General features: G+C 40.8%; 1 protein-coding gene across 8 annotated transcripts in view; it reads left to right on the forward strand.

The window, feature by feature from the left end:
* Positions 1-20,481, forward strand: part of HIPK1 (homeodomain interacting protein kinase 1) — a 105,231-nt gene that overhangs the window by 78,372 nt on the left and 6,378 nt on the right. For 4 of the 8 annotated variants that reach the window (XM_088454446.1, XM_088454447.1, XM_088454445.1 and 1 more), the window contains 5 exons: positions 4,800-4,934; positions 9,041-9,180; positions 12,632-12,814; positions 15,353-15,565; positions 16,201-16,445. In XM_088454446.1, coding sequence (XP_088310572.1) covers positions 4,800-4,934; positions 9,041-9,180; positions 12,632-12,814; positions 15,353-15,565; positions 16,201-16,445 — 916 coding nt within the window. The remainder of the gene's footprint in view (positions 1-4,799; positions 4,935-9,040; positions 9,181-12,631; positions 12,815-15,352; positions 15,566-16,200; positions 16,446-20,481) is intronic. The other 4 variants (XM_088454449.1, XM_088454451.1, XM_088454450.1 and 1 more) reach the window with 2 other exon arrangements.

Consider the following 20,481-nt stretch of genomic DNA (forward strand, 5'->3'; position numbering starts at 1 on the left):
TGAAAATCTCGCTTATCCTTTTCACATTCCATTACCAAGAATTTCTTACATAAAACGAGTCATTTCAATGCTCAGCATCCACTCTCCTCAAGTTAATTGTGCCCATTTAAAGATCAATGGCTGGGCTAAACCATGATCAGTTTTCAGACTGTAATTTGTCTAAAAATAATTTTGGGAAGTTTTGCTGGAAGAGAAAAATGCCTGGAATAAGTTGTTTCATTACGTCTATAATGGAAACATGACCTCAAGAAGACTCCTGGAAACAGATTGCAGTCATAGGACTCTGCTATACGGGATGCCAATAATACATATTAATGCTAGAGTACAGTAAGTATTTGCACACAGATGTTTTTCGGCAATAAAAAAAAAAAAACCTTGCTACAGTTTTCAAATCTGATTGTTTAAAATAAATTACTGCGGTTCTATTGAGGATCCCCCCCCCCAGGAGGTATTGTATATGTTCATGATTATTTATTTTAAGGCGCATGGGGCAAAAAAATATTGGGGAAAAAAAATATTTGGACAAACACTGCAGCAAACTGCTCTTACACTAATGCTGGGTACACACTGAACGATCTGTTCAGCAAACGATATCTCTGAACGATCTCCCTTGAAATTGAAGATAATGCACAATATTGTCCAAATTGGCCTGATGCATGCCCAATGGACGATATCGTTATTGTCCAGCGGGAGCGCGCATCGTTGGCCGTTCGTTGCATATACACGGAACAATATATCATTGAAGGATATAGTTATCGTTCATATCGTAACGATATATCATTCTGTGTGTATGCACCTTAAGGGAAAAAAAAAACAAAAACATGCACTATATCGGCCTGTTATTTTTTAGCATGGGGTATAATCTGCTTTTATGGAATCAAATACTGCTTTTTACTATCTTTGGAAGAAAAAACACATCTTCAAGTGAAAATGATTTTATTTTTTTTTTAATACCAGTGGGTGAGAGGCCTTACTGTTGTTTTGGGAGTTTTATACGGTTTTAATTTATATACTTGCACCATATCTTCCCACTGGTTCACAAACTAAACCCATTTGTCTTATGTAAGCAAGCTATGGAAAGCAGATGTAAATATCTGAATCTAGTCTGCAGTAACAAGAACTGCATTTATTTAATTTTTTTAAACTGCTTTATTGCTTACTTCTGCTTTATACTCTCAATCTTTGATTTCAAGTGTAAAGGTCTATTGAAAAGATAATTTTCCAGCAGGCTTGTGTTTATGCAGTCGTCTGATTTTATGCATATGTTTTATAGTAGCATTCTCTGCGAATATAAATATCTTTATACGTGTTTTTTTTTTTTTGTTTCATTATACTCTGACTACACAATTCTGAAAAATCAGGTTCCCATCAGTTTGTGTGTGGGGTGTGTATTCCCCCTCTCTCCTTGATCTGACTAACCAAATTAAATTACTGTAGTGCCAGTCACCATTGCCATGGCTAGGCTCCCTGTACTAATGATTCTTCATACTACACATAACAAAATTAATTTACTTCATTTCGTCTTCCTGTGTTGACCAGATGTGCTGGCATACTGTGTACATGGCATCAATGCCTTAAGGTGGCCAAATTGATGCTAGCAAAAGGTTGGTTAGCGTCTAATCAAGAAAATATTACCAAAATTATTCAAAGTTTCACATATTAAAAAAATAACACTGCACATGACCAAGCGGTGCCTCTTCCAATTATAGAAAGTGACTTTGACGCGAATTACATTTTTTTTTCTGTTTTTCCTATTCAACCATCATGGCTTACAAGGGAACTATATAGCATTTTGAAACCTCTATACTTTTGATATACGTGTCTACTGCATTTTGCCTGGTCAGTGTGTGGGCCTATTTTTAGATGGGGCACTTCCATTCTCCGGGGAAAAAAAATAGCTTTAAAATGGACAAGTCACCTATATGTTAAACAAATCGTTAAACATATATGAACCTATGATGTTTCTTACATATATAGATTTTTCTGCGTTTTTGTATCTCTGCATGATGTGGGCCATAGTAGATGATGGGACTGTGACCTCCTCTACTTTCCCCAGTTCCTAGCGCTCAATCTGAAGAGGCGTGCACTACATTCATACCCCAATATAGTCATCAATCTGGGATCTTCAATCTCCCCTGCATTCATCTGTCCAAAACAGAAGAGACTACCCCTATATCAGTATAGCCTAAAGCATAATAATGGTTAGTTCCAAGCAGATTGGGGCATTCTTTCCCTCCACTTGTCTATTAGCTTATTATATCTGTGTTTATATCCTTCACAATAGTTATACTTTGGTATGTTTTAGTTTCAAGCCCATGTCTTTGTTAATCCACCACAGATTCCTGTTTTTGGAAACCTTTTCTTTTTTTTTTTTTTTTCCTCTCCCCGTAAAGTGCACCATGATTAACTTATTTTATTAAGGAAATAAATCCCCCTCCCTTATTGAGCAGTTTCACATCTGTCTGATGAGCTTGAATTATAGGGTACACTCTGGCACAAACCAATAAACTTAGAAAAATGTCTGTTAATGTAAAAGGAAGCCTGCCATATAGCATTAAATAAAATAATGATCTAAATATAATGGTGTTTAAACTGAATCGTTTTGTAATGCCGGCTGTCTGAATGCCTGCTGTCAGAATACCGACTGCAGCATCCCGATGTTTGGTATCCCTACAAAGGTCGGCTAAGTGTGCCAACTTTTCCTTTTTTTTTTTTTTAAGCCTAACCCAGTCTCCCCCCCCCCCCCCCCTTCCCCTCCGGTGCCTAACCCCTAACTCTCCCTAAACCTAGGCCCCCCCCCCCCTCTTTGACCCCTGTGCAGCTAATGCTAAGGGCATCCCGGACTTACCATGTTCGGGCTGGCGTCCTTCGGCATTCTGGCATCGGGATTAAGGTAGGCGTTGAAATACCATCGCCTGTCTTAAATCCCTTGTCGGCATTCCTCTGTCGCTATTGAGACCGGCGGCATCGCGGCCACAGGTCTCATAACTACATCCCGTTTAAACTAGCATAAATCTTAATACATATTACAGGACAGCAGTTCTTTCATTTGGCACTAGCATTGTCCCTATATGGGCAAGAGAAATGGTCCTGCCTCTCTACTTTTAGGTAGAAGAGCGAAAAATTAGTGTCCTTTATTTGGATAGTTCACTGCTATCAGGGATACCTCCCTGCACATGTTGCCCCTTTTTGAGGTTAATGTTGGCCAGTCTATTTTAATGTTAAGCAGATGGATATTTTGTGCGTCGTTCTGACTTGTGGGCAGACCTTCTTCCTCACAGGTAGACCAGTGAGTAGGACCAAAATATGTAGAAATACAAAGTTAAGCTACATGAACAGTTATGGAATTAATAGGTCTATAAAGTGATTTACCACCACCTTCCTCCAACGCCACAAACACCGGAGAATATATGTTGACCGCTGGAGTGTGCATTCCAAGCTTAAGACATAGGAGTCTACATTAAATTTGATGGTGTCTAGCATTGACTGCCTTGGACGAAACAGACTAGTATCAGAGTTCTGGAAATTGTAAGAAGGCTGTAGAAATGTTTTTACATTAAATTAAATCTAAAAGTACTCCCTTCTCTGAAAGATGGATGGTTTGTAATGTGAGTAGCGGAACTTAAGGTTCACAAGATTCATCAAAGTTCCTCAGATCATGAAAATGAATTGAATTTTCCATTCAGTCATGCTTTCTAGAAATGGGATTTGGTGTGTCAGCTCCGTAAAAACAGTTCAACATGTGGAGCCGAGCTTGTTTAAAATCAATAAAAAGGAGAAAAACATACATGTATTTAACTTTGCTTTGGTCACAAACACATGTATGAGTGCACAGTTGGGGACAGTCCAACGTGTCTCCCTCAGTCATGTGCCTGTTAACTAGCCCTGTTCCATCTCATTAAGGGGTCAATTCAATGAACTCTCCCCCAAATGCGAGAGGGGTAAGTTGCTGTTGCAACAGCAGCTAAACTCACAATGGACTCAGTTTTTGTACACAGCCCTAGAGGTTGCTAACAAAAATCAGCGAGTCCAGAGATAAGTGTGACATATAAACCTATATACACGTGAGCTCGAGATGATCACACTTAATTGAATTGACCCTTAAATGTATTGTTCTTGTATGGACTTCTGATAGTGAAAATGGAAAAGGAGGAACATTTTACTTGATAAGGGGCCTATCCATTTAACGACATGAACTTCCAGCGTTCAGACCTTCATGTCGCTGAGGTACAGGCACCGCACTGAAAGACGTTCACTGAAGGTCTTCAGTGCAGGAGCCCAACCTCCCTGTTGACGGGCATGTTGACTAGATAGTCTGGGTCGGCAAGGACCCAGCGTGCACCCGCATCGCTGGTCCTTGCCGGCTATCCACTTCCAGACTTTCTGCATGATCCGACCAAAACCTCCTGGTTTTGGTCGCATCATGCAGAAAGTCGGCAAATGAATAGGCCCCTATACAGAAAAACTGGATGAAGTGGCAAATATTTACACATTCACCTTTTTTGGGAGGTGACCCTTGGGGTCATTGGGCACAGCTGTGCACAATGGGAATGACTTGGATTCTATGCCAGTGAATGCTCCAGTAGGGCAATGCACAGGTATAAAATCCATGTTGGGGAACGCCCTCAAGTTAATTTATGTTCCTTATTCTTTCTAAACCCATTTCCAGTAAAAATAACTTCCCACATAATACATTTTCCACATACCCTTTGTCAGGTTACTGTTAAAAAAAAAAAAAAATATATATATTTACCTGCTATAAGTACACTGTTTCACTCACCTCCTAATCTACGTTTCAGGGAAGCTGTACCCCACTAATGGTAACAACTCTTCATCCACACGTAGCCACCATCACGCCGCAGTATGCGGTACCATTTACCTTGAACTGCGCAGCCGGGCGGCCGGCGTTAGTTGAACAGACTGCTGCTGTACTGGTAATTTTGTTTCACTTGATTGTGTACACTAACAGTCTCATTATTATATATGTATATCTGTTTTCTTTTCCTCCTTATCGTAGAACGTTTCAGAAGAGCATGGAAGCATGAGCTCCATCTTGTGGCTGTGTTCTTGCAACATTCTAAGCAGCTCGTTATTAATGTCGTTTTTGTTTTTTATTTTTTTCATTTCTTTCGAAATGATTGCCACAGCGCTATCTGCCTCTTGTGTTTCAGCCTGGCTTTCCTTAAAGCAGCAGTTCCAATGAGGGGCTAAATTTTGGTTTTACTTCCTACAATGCAGCTTTTTCTCTCTTAATTCTTCCAACTACAAAGCTTTTGTCTTAAGGGTTTTTTTTTTTGTATAATTTTTTTTTTCATCGGACATTCCCAAGGGTTTTCGAATATCGGACATCCTGTGTTGAATTCCAGTCATGTAGGGTCTCAGAGTAAAGGAATATGACTCAAGGGACAGAATACTAAAAGGCTAAAATTTTCTAAACAAAAAAAATCCTATATAAACGTCCTTGTGTATTTACATTTTTATTTTATTTTTTTGTTCTCAAAAATGAATATAAACTTCTTGCCATAATCTACCTTGGCTAGCTGCTATGTCCCATTATTCTAATGCACTACGCACCTATGCATACCAAATAATCTCCTGTGACAAGATGTGGAATTATCCTCAGAGTGGCCAATTGTTTATATTTTGCCTTCTCTGACCAAATGGTGTGGGGAAAAACGAATACACAAAGAGGCATAATTATTGTACTTCCATTCTGTCATAGCTTGCAAAAAGGACTGAACTAATTTTTTACTTTTGCATACAGTTCTTAGCACAATTGATTTGAGGAGAGTAGTATTCTTCCCATTTAAGACTTTCTAGCAAACTTCTGTCCCTCAATCTTTTGCCCTTTTAGCTGAAACCAGATATTGCTCTTGCATGCAGAAGTGAAATCCTAGAACCTTTTTTCTTTTTAATTTTGTATACACATAAATGCTTTCAAGTTAACATTGTCAATGCCCAAAGAATATTGTACTACCGATACTTGGTGTTGAAGGCTTCTCATTTGTGAGTTCTAATTAATAAGGCTTCAGCAGTCCTTTAACCATCGTACCCCCTGAAACTTTGTTCAGCCATTAACCCAATCAAAGCTTGTTCTGTACCCTCAATGATATTGCTTTTCCACAGATGCTGACAATCTTATTTGAACTTAAAGGTGAGCGCAACTTAGGTTCTGGGTTGAGTAACATTTTTGGGATTGATCTTGCACCCAGTTTATATAGGTAAAAATCTTTTATGCAAAAGAAACTCAATCTGTAAATGGACCTCTCCTGAATCCTGATGATTATGCTTACTCTAAACTGTTTATATCTGTTTCTCTACACTGCACAATATGAAACTGGTGTTGGCGACCTACCTGTCGCTCTTCACCGTCTACATAACAATGTAGTCCCCAGCCTTTTAAACGTTCTTATAATGGTAAGCATTAATGTCATATTTTGCAGCTGACCTTAATTCTGATGTTTTCTGTTTGTATTGATTAAAATGTAGCCCCTCAAAATCTTTCTAGATACATTCATTAAACTTAGTGAGAAGAGATTTGTTAATTAATTATTAAACCAGCATTTCTTCCAGCAGACTGTATGCCTCCTTCAATAGAAATCAGGCAAATTATATATTTTAATTTATAATATTCCGAGACCTCATTTGATGGCGGCATGTCTGGAATATCATTTTACTCTTGCCCACTGCATTTTGTCAGTAGTGTCCCGCCCACCCTCAAAATGACAACATGTAGCTCAGGCACAACTTGCTGACATTTGGGTCTCTGCATACGGTAGACGTGTGCAGGGACAAGCAGATGTCTGCATTATCTTTAGACACATTACTTGTTTTGTTCTACGCGATAAAATCTTGAGTGACAACAGCTGCATTAATCTTGAAGAGCGTTTAATGCTTTTATTAAAATAGTAGAAGATGCATTCCTAAAATCTTGTATGCATCCCATGAGAATTTTTTTGTAACACAGTCCACATTAAGACTACTTTAATTGACAGTGGGGTTTTTTTTCTTTAATTTTTCAAAGGACAGTCAGGAATGCAGTGATCTTTGGTACAAAGCCCTTCTGGCTAGACTCTAATGAAACCAGTGTGGGATGAGCATGAGGTCACTTTGTCTTGCAGATTGGAGTAGGGGTCACAGTTAACACATATTCCTGAAATGACAGGACATACATTCCAAAGACTTTATTTCAATCTAGTAATCTAACTGCAGCTCACCTTTAGTCTACCAGCCGGCTTGCCAATGGATTAGACTGCCTTTTTTACCGCTTTTCCTAAGTTTGCATTACTCCATTGCAAAGCTTTGCTTATTTTGTCCTTCCTTTTGTCAAAACAGTTGGTCACTTGGAACGTCAGATCTCTGCATCACGTTTGGGATGTTCGTTCTTGCTCTGTATTAAACTATGCTTTGTCTTGTGCAGGTGTTGGCTTTTTGGAAAGACGCATGGTGTGATTTTACATTTTTTTTATTAAACTTGATTTTTCTCTCCACTGTTTGCATTTGGTTTTCTTTCTCTGCTTGAAGACTTGCCAGGACCAGTGGTTTATAAGACAAGGATCTGTCACTTGCAGAAATGTTTCACAAAGCTTATTAATGTTGTGTAATAGACTCTTTACATGAATGTGCTGTGCTGCAGAATTCCTGGTGCCTCCCTGTATATCCTGCCATGTAGTGTGTAGACCTCATTCTAACCATTTACAATATCCTGATGCCACTTGACAATGCCAAACATTTAATTCATAGCTTAACTGCTACAAATCAAGCTACCTATGAGTTGTGTTGGTCCCTTTGAGCATCTTGTATAGCTGCGTGTGACAATGCAAAGATAAATGTTACTCTGAAATGAAGAGTAGACATGTATTCTGTGAATGTATGGAAACTTTTGTGGATGTTTATGGTGTAAACGCCAGCCAGCATTTTTTTTTTCATTTTAATACTTGGCCTATCCTTTCAGTAGCAGCTAGTAACTTGATGTTAACTTTATATCTACCAAGTCATCTGAGGCACATTTCCTAGTTTACTTAAAGCATCTACAAATCAAAAGAAATTGTTAGAATAAACAGGAGAATGTGAAACTAGTGTATAATGTAAATCCCAATGGAAGCCATCTGCATATCTTTGCCAAGTCCCAACATGTAAAAAGTTTTAAGACTACTGAAAAAATGGACAGAACGAACATAATTAAGCTCGCTTAACTGTGGCTTAGTTTTGATTGGTTTCTGCGTTTGACCAAACAATATATTTAGAAGCTTTAATACCATAAATTTAATGAGAATTTGTTTATTGGCAGCACTATTTGCAGCCAAATGCATAATTGCTGCATAAGCCACTCCATAAATAGTTTGCTTCAAAAATCATTGATTATATTATTTTGACATGTTATGTATTTTCTGCCAATAATGTTGTAGGGCATTTGTAAACTATTAAAGATTACATGTGTGATATGGCATACTGCTATTTTGACCCACTGTTAGTCTTCATTGCTGCTTAGTGGATTGCTGCCTATCTTCATTCAGTACATGGCTTATTAGGTAAATACTCTTTTGTAAAATGCCATTCTTCTGTGGTATTTGTAACTTTATTGTAGTGTTCGGATGTAAAAAAAAATAAAACCAGTATATATCTTCTATAGTGCAATATAAGTGTTTGAATTCTATGCACACCACACGTCTCTCATAACATGATGGAGACTTATCTAATAATGAACACTAGGTCTTTGATAGTGTGTTCAGTGTTGTAAATGGTAACATGTATGTACCCTTTCAGATGTTACAAGGTGGCCTGTTAGATTTAACCCCATAATACATTTTGGTCCTTGTGCAGCTTGGTAGTATGAAAATCTGCTTATTTTCTGATTAACTTGCGTGAAGTAGTCACCCAGCTTTCCTGCAGCACAACCTTTCATCAGTCAACTGATTTGCTTAGTTAAAGCTTAGAAGTTATTCTCTGCAAGAGGAAGATCCAATGTCTTTAAGAAAATAGTGACCTTTGTTTTGACTAAGAAACTTCTTTCTGTCTCCCCCTCCTTTGTGTTTTCCAGCAGGCATGGCCTGGTGGTACACAGCAGATCTTGCTGCCATCTACATGGCAGCAACTTCCTGGAGTCGCTCTACACAATTCTGTACAGCCAACAGTGATTCCTGAGACTATTGGAAGTAACCAGCAGCTCACAGACTGGAGGTAAGGTTCTTGCCCATGTTTGTTGATCCTGTATATAATGTTAGATTAAACAAGTTTTTTCACATATTGCTTGACTATTTTTATTCTGCTACTAGCGAAGAAAACTAATGTACATACTAAAATTTTTGAGCCATTCAGTAACAGCAAGTTGCTGATACTGCAACAAATAAGGTTTAAGTAAAGTTTAAGCGCTTTCTTAAACTTAATGTCTAAGACTGAGCTGATCATCTCCCAACCCTCCCGAATAACCTCCCTTTCCACAATTTCTTTATTAATTGACTGCACAAGTATCTCCTCTGGCCCCAAAGTGCGCTGTGTTGAAGTTATCCTGGACTCCTACCTCTCCTTCAAAACACACATTCAGCACCTCTGTCCTGCCGTTTCCATCTTGAAAATATTTTTAAAGATCAGACACTTTCTCACACAGGATGCTACTAAAACCCTCATCCACTCACTCGTCTTCTCCAGATTAAACTGCTGCAACCTGCTATATGGCCTCTCTGACTCCCACCTCTCTCCACTTCAATCTGTTTTCAGTGTCGCTGCCCAGCTCATCTTCCTCTCCAAAAATTCTATATCTGCCTCCACATGCTCCCCTTCAGAACTCTATTCATGGTTCCTACACTCACTTACAAAGCACTCATCCTCTCCCATTTACATTGACCTCATCTCCCTTCACACTCCTGTCCTCCCTCTTCACTCAACAAATGCACACTGCCTCTTCTGCCAACTGATTACTTCCTCCCACTCCCGCCTCCAAGATTTTGCCCGTACTGCTCCCTACCTCTGGAACTCTCTCCCTCTCCCCATCAGACTCTCCACCTCTATACATATCTTTTCAACAGCCTCTCAAGACCCACTACTTCATCAAAGCCTTTCAGCTCTCATCCTAAACTGCTGCTGCATGCCCCTTCCTCCCCGTCTACCCCATCTGTGTCACGCATGTTTGTATGTAACACCTCTGAATTTCTATCGTCATGTAGGATTCAATTATTTCTGTTGATATTGCTGCTTTGTGCTGGAGGGAGTTTATTAAATTTATTTATTTTCCCTCCCCATTAGAATGTAAGCTCTCATCCCTCTTGTGCTCTCCTTATACTTTCATCTACTCCTCACTCCCCTCTAGGGCACCTATTACTTGGTTGCTTACACCTTGTTGCTTATTTGAGTGTTATAATCACTAATGCAGTAATGTACATAAACAATGTCCTTGTCCTGCATTGTATTGTACTGTAAGTTCCTTGGTTCTTGTTCACTTTTTTTTATGTACTTTGTAAGGCGCTGCAGGACACTTGTGTTGCAATCTGGATATTAATGTTCTTGATTAGTGCTACTATCAGGGGTTGCCAACCACAGTCCTCAAGGCACACTAACAGTCCAGGTTTTAAGGATGGCCATACTTGATCACAGGTGACTTAATTAGTACCTCATTTATTTTGATTTAACAATCTGTGCTTTAGCATGGACATCACTAAAACCAGGACACTGTTAGTGTGCCTTGAGAACAGAGGTTGAGAATCACTGATGTACATTATAAGTATTATACAGTTCACTAAATCAGTCCACTTATCCAATGAATGTTCTGTGATTGCTGCACCATCTCTGGAAATGTCTCTTGTATCAGGCTAGCTCCACTCCAACCTTTGAAGACACACAGGTACAGTATAATTGTTAGTCTTGTGTTCAGGGCACTGCTGTCACAGGATCAAAAGCTTTCATAGGTCAAGTATAAAAATGGAAATATGCAATCATATTCCGATTTATTAATAGGCAAATGCAGGGGGGGGGGAGGTTGTTTCAGTTACCCAGAAAGCCCCCTTTTCTCTGACCTGGCCAGAGGTTCGAATCACAATAGCAGAAATTTTTGAATATTATTTTAGTACAGCCACAGCATGCAGTATAATGGATGGAATGGAGCTGCTGCTCATGCCCTGTGGCAGCAGCTTCTCAACAAATTTGCTGTGTTTGTGGATCTGTATGCTCCATGTGCGCTGGATCTGATAGGCTGGAGAGCAGCTACCAGTGAGAAGAGACAGTGGTCTTGCCATGAAGTATGGGGGATGTGCGCTTTGGACGTTTTAGTTCTGCTCCTACTGGTTATATTATGTATTAAGTATTGCATTCACTGCGCATTGTATGAGGCAAACTATATAGTTTAAGTGGTAATTATGCCCTCTTCATGGGATGGCCACACTTGGTCTAATACCAAGCATTTCAGACCCCCCATCTAGAAATCCTGTGTTTGCCCCTGAGCCACTATATCAGAAGAAAAACCTGTCAACCAGTTGCTGAACGCCATCTTTTGCCACATATGATATGGAAACTAAGAAGTGCTCTTCATCAGGCTTTGTGGCTTTCGGGAAACCTGTAGCAAAGGAAATGCTTGCTACCTGATCATTAAGTTATTTGAATATGGTGAAGTGCTCGTGTGTATATTGCTCCTTTGTTTCTATGACTCTGTACTCCTGAATACAAGATTGATGCCATTTATTTGTATATACATGTTGTGGAAGCTCCTTCCTCCCCTCTGAAAAATCAGCGCGGTTGGTTTGATTTCACTATTCTTCACAGATAAGTTGCCGAACGTGTTCAAATCTTGTATATTTTTTTTTCTCCTACTGTTAAATTGTTTTAGGTCATGTGCCTCGGGTATACGATAGAGATAAATATATTTATAACCTCGGCATTGGCTCTCCTGGAATCAATGGTGCTAAACATCTCAATTTTATAAGTGAAGTAGTAATGCTTTATTTCACTATAATTCCTGATCTGTGCAGTTATTTTGTACAATTGTTTAAGATTGACCTAAAATATTGGTTTATTATATAGCTTACCTTTTCCTTGCCACTCCAAGCCAACCCCCATGAACAGCATTCTGATTGCAGTCAATCTGATCCTTTTATAGAACATTTTGGTAAAACTGAACCATTATCCTGTCCAGCACTAATGCACTTGAACTATGTACTGTGTAGTGAGTACATTTGGAGCAACTGATTTTGTGTTTTTGGATTACTAGGGTTGCAAAATTATTGCTTTGTACCCCCATCCCCCACCCCTGCCACCTTGGAACAAAAAATGTATTCAACAAGAAAAAAGTTTTCTAAATAACCGGTGTTGACATTTATAATTATGTTGCTGCTGTGTGGCGCACACTTTTTAATTTATTTATTTTTTTTGTATGGTACAGTTTGATAATATTATGTAGTGAGCATAGCTGCAGTTCTATACTGAACAGAAATGAATCTGCTAACAACATTTTTGTGTCCCTCCACAAGGGACCTTTTAACTTTTTGGTAGCGTTTTTTTAATAATTTCTATCAATTTGTGTGGGGGAAAAAATACTTAAACAAATGTTGATAATTGGCAATCACAAATTAATCCAAACCTGTATAATGTATCGGAAATGGAAAAAGTTGTTGCACTTAAAGTCGCCTTCTCTTTTCTCTAACAGAAATGTACATTCCCATGGGAACCAGTATAGCGCACTGATGCAGCAGCCGTCATTACTTGCCAACCATGTGACTTTAGCTGCGGCGCAGCCTCTAAATGTGGGGGTTGCTCATGTTGTTCGACAACAAAATGGAAACATTTCGGCAAAGAAAAACAAGTTGCAGCAGACGCAGAACAATGCCAAGTAAGGGCTGCTTTTTAAAAAATCCATTGTCTTGTTTTATGCTACATTAAAATGTATCTGTAATTAACTGTCCAGTGTATTATGGTGCCAGGAGCAAGTCACCAGTATATTCCTGACACAAGCATGTGAAAAACATCAAAAGTACTGACATGCTGTTAGTCATTCAATAATGCATTTCCACATTTTTTATGGAATGTTCAGGAGTGGATTGGATTTAGTGGAGGATGACTTCTTTTTTTTTTGTTACATAACACCATAAATAAACATAATAAATTGGTTGTAACTAAATGCAGTGGCTATTATATATAATACTGTGTGAGTATGGTGGGTGCTCACTACAATACATTGCAGTGTAACTGCCCAGGTACTCAGGGCCGGCCCTAGCCCAAATTTTTTGGTAAGCGAGTAGGTTTTTTGGCGCCCCCCCTATGCAGTGCCCGCGGTAGTGGTCCCCCCTGTGCAGTGCCCCTTGTGCCCCCATTAGTAAGCTTATACAGTGCCCCCAGTAGTAGTCCCCCCTCTTGTAGTGCTCCTAGTAGTCCCCCCTTGTAGTAGTCCCCCCATTGTTGTGCCCCCAGTGGAGGTTCCCCCCCATGTAGTGCCCCCAGTAGTAGTCCTCCCCCCCCCCCCCCCCCCAGTAGTAATCCTCCCTTCAAGTGCCCCCAGTAGTAGCCCACAATAGTAATCCCCCCTTCAAGTACCCCCAGTAGTAACCCCCCCCCTTCCTGTGCCCCCAGTAGTAATCCCCCCTTCCTGTGCCCCCAGTAGTAATCCCCCCTTCCTGTGCCCCATAGTAATCCCCTCCTTCAAGTGCCCCAGTAGTAATCCTCCCTTCTAGTGCCCCCAGTAGTAATCCTCCCTTCTAGTGCCCCCAGTAGTAATCCCCCCCCTTCCTGTGCCCCCGTAGTAATCCCCTCCTTCAAGTGCCCCCGTAGTAATCCCCTCCTTCAAGTGCCCCCGTAGTAATCCCCTCCTTCAAGTTCCCCCAGTAGTAATCCCCCCTTCAAGTGCCCCCAGTAGTAATCCCCCCTTCAAGTGCCCCCAGTAGTAATCCCCCCTTGTAGCCCCCCCCAGTAGAGACACACGTTATAAAAAACAAAACAAAAAAAAAACACTTACCTGAACCCCCCGCTCCTGCTCCCGCCGCCGATATCCGCTACTCCCGACCATTCTCCAGGGCCGCTTTGCATTATGGGAGAGACGTCGTCATGACGACGTGTCTCCCATTACCCACTGCGGGAGCCGGAAGCTGGCTCCCGCAGTGGGAGCTACAGCAGCCGATGTCAGCTGCTGAAACAAACACACAGTTGCCGGCTCCGGCGGCTGTGTGTTTGGCACTGTGTAGCGCTGACCGAACTCCGTCCGGTCAGCGCTACACGCACGGTGCAGCTGTGTCACAGAGACACAGTCTGCACCGCGGTAATTCTGCATGGCCGCGGCGCCTTTCACTACGTGGCGCCTTACGCGGCCGCGTACCATGCGTAACCATAGAACCGGCCCTGCAGGTACTATAGATACACTTCTAGAGTATAGGTCCCAGAATTTTGCATTATCTGTTTTAAAAATTGTGATTGTGTTTCCTGATCTTTAAGTTCCGAAAGCTTGGCACATAGCTACTGGACCTTTTGGTGCACGGCTAAACATCTAATACAGGGTGTCTCACTCACTATTGGCCCCAAAGTTTTTCTTACAACTTTTAAAGTAATTGACATTTATTTAGTAAAATTTGGACATCCGATAATGTTCCAGTGGCTTCCAGTCTTTTTTCACCAGATACTGAATGGTGAATTTTGTCGGAAGCTTCGGCCCAAACTGCTCAATAAATTTTCTTTGGCATGCCTTTATCCACTCAGATGAATGTGGATGCCACACAACACCACTGTACGAAGCAGAAATACCTACTGACTAGCAGTAGTGACTTCAGAGGTGGGACTGCAGCGCTGTCCAAAATTCAAATAGGGGAACCACACAGACTGCCATCCTCACTGGCTCCCCTATTTGAATTTTGGACTGTGTTGCTGACTAGGGTGGTGAATAGCTGGCCTTAACTTAGCATATCCGTGAACAGCTGGTCTGGATGCTAATGTCGAACACTTACTATGACTTCCTCAGGTTTCCCATAAACCATGGTATGTCTGTGTCACATTTCACGTCAATTAGTTTAAAAGTTTTCTAAGGCAAACTTAGGGGCCAGTAGAGTGAAACACCCTGTAGCTGAAGTGCATGAGCCCTTATGCCTTCTATTATAGGCACTTTTCAAACGGACATAGATCCATTTCTTGAACTTGCATACGACTCGTTCACACACAATACTTTGTAGTTGCATGTTTAAAGCTGGCACCAGGTCATTGCCACTGTGACACACAATCCAAATGTCAATATACTTGCTACATTCATTATTGTGATTTTATTCTGTAATATTTTAATAATGAGACTACTATACTTTATTTTATTTTTTTTATAGTGAAAACTTAGCAGCAAGTGAGCATTTACTGTAAGCTGAGTCTAGCCCTAACTATCTCCCTTTGTATTATTCAGGACACTCTCTGCTTTAGACATTATCCCATCCCAAGTCTATTCATTAGTTGGGAGCAGCCCTTTCCATGCTTCCACTTCATACAACCCCCTCCTCCCAATACAAGAGCAGCGCCAGCCCATTGTGATCCCAGATACTCCGAGCCCTCCTGTGAGCGTTATTACTATTCGCAGTGATACGGACGAGGAAGAAGACAGCAAGTACAAGCCTGGAAGGTAAGCCTGCAGCATCACATGTTTGTAGCACAGGTACTATTCCATTTGTGACTAGCTTTTGGTAATCTAAATCAGAGGGGTCAAACTCATGGCCATCCAGTTACTGTGGGACTATATACCAGCATACCCTGCCAGTTTTAGCTTGCCCTAATAGCAACAATGTCTCAGTGCATGCTGGGATGTGTCATTCCACTGCAGCTGGTGGGCCACAAGTTTGACACCACTGAACTAGACCAAGACATCAGATATGTGGTTTTCCAGTAACCTATAGGGTTGCTTTGAGGATTTCCATAATCTTAAACTGTTAAATGTATTTGACTTTTTGCCAGGCTGTAACCTGGTCACATAACAGGATGAATAAGCCATGAACATGTTTGGATAATTGCGAACTGAGGGTGGAATGACCAGTTTGTTACTGGTTTCACGTTGTTGGAACTGAATATAGTTATGATAAAATGGCTGTCTGTTTTAGGGAATTTCTGTGTCCTCTGCAGAGAATGGACTCTTATGTGTAAAATCTGTATGTGCATTTGGCTAATACCCTAATCAAATTTTAAATAAAGGCAACTTTGAGCGCTTATCGATCATGTTACTGGATGCTTGTGCTGTATCAACTCTGTTCCGTTTCCTCCTAGCTCTGGCATGAAGCTGCGGTCTAATGTGATCAGTTATGTGACCGTTAACGACTCTCCGGATTCAGACTCCTCTGTCAACAGCCCATATTTGGCAGATCACCTTTCTACTCTTAATGGAGTCAGCGGAGTGTTTGAAGTTCCAAGTAGCAGAGGAGCCCCCACGCACAGTTCTAACTCCCGCACAATTATTGTGCCTCCATTAAAGACGCAAATTTATGACTGCAGTTTGGATAATCATCTGTCAGGTATATTCTCTTTAAAAAAAACAAAAACATTTGTACGACATTTAAGTAATGTTGCGTACACACTGTACGATCAGTCAGCGATAACTATATCGCTGACTGATTTCCCTGCACCATTCTGGTGTGCTGGATGATCGATATCGATCATCTAGCACACCACCAATGACTGGTCCCTATGTAACCTGGTCTATATCGACCAGGTTGGCCTGCATGCACAGGCGATAGTTAATATCATTATCGTCCATACGTGCCCATGCATCGCTGGTTGTTTGAGGGTTGGTAGGCACCAAAAAATGAACGATATCTTTATCGTTCATATCGTGCACTTTTATTGTACTGTATCTACGCACCATAAGAACTAGGCAGTGATATAATTATTTGTGATCTAATCTAAATCACCGGCAACTTGATGTGCAACCTTGTCTAATGCATAAAGTTGGACAAGCAGTGACTGGTATTTTAGGAGACTTCTAGTCTTATGCGAAGTTACTCATATAGCGTATTTAAAAATATAGGATGCGAAAAAGAGAAAAGGAACAAAAAGGCTAAACTGTCCCATAATACATGTATGTATTTACATGAATTATATGTAAGAGGTGAAAAGTGTATGTATAGCACTTGGTCACCTGTTTGAAATGATAGAATATATAATTTTTTAAAATACTAAAACAATGGAAAAACAAATCTATGCTTACACAAATTCAAACGTTTTATGTGAAATATATTTGAGATTAATTACTAGTATCCGAAAACGGTAAATCCCATGGTGAAATCATTCAACAGCGCTGAACATGATGTATACTAAATTGTGGTTTTGTAATCATGTTTTTCAATGGTTTCATTTACAAACAATCCTACAATATACAAGATAAAAATGTTACGTTTTTTGATCACATCAAGTAATTTGGTGTATAATTCATGAAGACCTCAAAGGAATCTGATCACTATACCATGCTGTTAGTTGCTTAATTAACACTCTATTGTATATAGGACCACAAATACCCACCAGAACAAAACTACAAACCAACTTCAGCCTATATATATATATATATATATATAATGTGTAACACCCCACCAACACCCTGTGTTCCTACCCATGCTGATGTGCCTCTATGAAAATGTAAAATATTAATGTGACTCCTGCCTTTGTCTAATATAGGGCATGATTTAACTGGTTTCATTAAGGTTCAGGGACTATTTGCACTGCTCCCTCAGTGGTGGTGGACGTTAGGGGACCAGTGAGCACTGTAGCAGGCTCAAGGATTTGAACTAGAGGAAAAATGGCAGTTGGTGTGTGCAGTTGGTGAGGTAGCTGGACAGGAGAAGGGGCTGCGCTGCCTTGATGCTTACCTGAGGGCAGCGGCTGTACTCCGGGACAAGCAGCGGAGGTCTCCAAGGCGGGGAATATCCGGTGGGACCAAGTTGTATCATCCAGAGAGGTTCCTGAGACCAATCAGCATAAGAGGGGTGTGTCAGATGACCCCTAAGGGAGTGCCTCAAGCGGAGCTGCGGAAATATAGAGAGACTGAGCTTGTAAAGGAGCCGGAGGTTGAGAGCTGATACTGGAGGGGTAAGAAAACTGCTGCAACCTCCCAAATAGACACTCAGTGACATTAGCGCTTATTAACTGGAGGCCTACAGCTGTCCACCATTACATATGCACAGCAGTCCCTTCAGAGATCAGCGTGGGGTCTATAGACTACATTCATAATAGTAAAATTAACCCCCTGATACTGCATATTGGAGGTTAGGTACAACAGTTACCAGCAGTGTTAGGGTGCAACTTCAGTGCCAGCACTTGTAATACTATGAACTAAGGTTGCTAAGCAGAGAAGGAACTGACTGTAATACCAACACCATCGCAGCAGGATCATTTACAGAGGATTACAGTATTGCATTAAATACAGACAAGTACTGTAGCTGGAGCTGTTTAAGAACTTTTCTTCATATCCCGGGCAACGAAGGGTGCACCCTATTAACTATTTCAGCGCTGAACTAGCATTGTATGAGACATGTCAAGTGCAGTAGTGTGAGGAAAACATTTTTCTAAAAAGGTGTATTGAAAACTTTGCAATTGTATTCTTGATGCAACCTTGTCCGTTTATCATACTCGCGTAAGGTTTTTGTATATATTTTACAGATATTAGGGGATTTGCAAAATTAGTCATTTGTTAATTGCCACTAGAGCATACTTACCCATTTATAGTTTGCAGGTTCGAAGTCCAGAGTTCGCTAGTGATCTGCAGGTTCCTGAAAAATAAAATAAACATAAGAAAGGATTCACTATGGCCATCTTTATTGTTATACTATGTTGTCTGATTACATTGTGAATAAACTCATAGTATAGGGTATCACAATTTGGCCTCCGCGAACAGGATACGACCAGAAAATGTCAGCACCTCAGCCTCCTGCATCGACCGCGGGTCGGAGACTATTACCTGCCTCTCCAGGACAGAGAGCTTCACCATCAACAAATGCCTCACCCAGCAGTGGTATGGTACATATGACACAGACATCACCCGTTATGATGCCATACTATTTTGGGGCTCCATGGTTACCCACGTATTCAGGGGAGATATGCACACAGGGTGCAAGCACTATTGAAGAATTTAAGGACAAAATGCGATCAATGTTCATATTCTATCCACTGAATGACGAACAAAGAGTGGAAATAGTAATTGGACAGTTGAAAGGAGCTGCTTTGCGAGAGGTGACAGCGTGGGCGGATGATGAAAGAAAAACAGCGGAGGATATTTTCAAAAAGTTACAAAGTATATTTGACGCAAGGACTGTCTCTGAACTTAGAAGACGTTTGTATGCTATGAAACAGCAACCTCAAGAGTCACTGAGAGAATTTGCTCTGGGCCTACAGGAAGTTATGAAGGACATCCTAGCCCGAGAATCGAGGGAAGTAGAACGAGTCGACGAGACTCTAATTAATTTATTTATCGAAGGGGCGCGAGGAGAAGCTATACGGGCCCAGCTCAGGATGTGGAGACGTCAGAATCCTGTATGCCCATTCTCCAAGTTCAAGGAAGCGGTATTAGATATTCTTGGGCTCAATCAGAATGCTGATCTTGAATTTGACTATATATATATATATATATATATATATATATATATATATATATATATATATATATATAGTTGAGGTAGTTTAAAACACGGGCATAGAAGCTATAGATGTATGTTATGTAACACTGAGGTCTCTCTGTACTAAGCCTTGGAGAGAAATAAAGTGACAACCTATAGCTTCCTAACTTTGACTTTACAAACACAGCCTGTAAAGTGACAGTTAAGCTGGGTACACGCTGTGCCGAATCCGCAGACAAAGTGACAGTTCAGGTAAGATCTACAGATTTACCGATCGGTCACTCGACAGACATATCTGGGGTACAAATCCATACCTCCCAACATGACCCTCTCCAGGAGGGACACAATACTCTGGTCCTGGACTTCCCTGGTAAGAGGTGGAGCTGCAGCACAGTTCAAAATTCAAATAGGGGAACCACACCAACTGTCATTTCACACGCTGCCAACCATCACTGGCTGGGACTCACTGGCAGTTGGTGTGACTCTATTTGAATTTTGGACTGTACTGCAGCCTCACCTCTGGAGCCTCCACCAATCATAATTTACCAGGGAAGTCCAGGGGTTGGGAGGTATGCACATCTGCCAACGTGCTCACTATATATATATATCGCCCGTTTGATTGAACGGCCGATATGTTGCTCAGTGTGTACCCAGCTTTAGGAGCTGATTGGTTGGTACTTTATCTCCATCCACTTTCTCTTTCCAAGGCGGCGTACATAGACCCCTGAGTCACTGTATAGAACCTGCAGTGTAAATAAGACCGGTTCAGAATGTCGACACGCTCATATTGGTAATACTGACAATGTCGACATGTTAAAAATGTCAACATTGTGCATGTTGACATTACGAACATACTAGGGGTAGGCTGCGGTTAGGGTAAAATGACACTCGTCCCTCTGAACATGTTGCCTTTTTATACCACACCCCGTGATTCGTGATGGCATAT

The sequence above is a fragment of the Taudactylus pleione genome, unplaced genomic scaffold, assembly GCF_031769625.1.
Source record: "Taudactylus pleione unplaced genomic scaffold, aTauple2 ptg000615l, whole genome shotgun sequence".
Taxonomy (NCBI): Eukaryota; Metazoa; Chordata; class Amphibia; order Anura; family Myobatrachidae; genus Taudactylus; species Taudactylus pleione.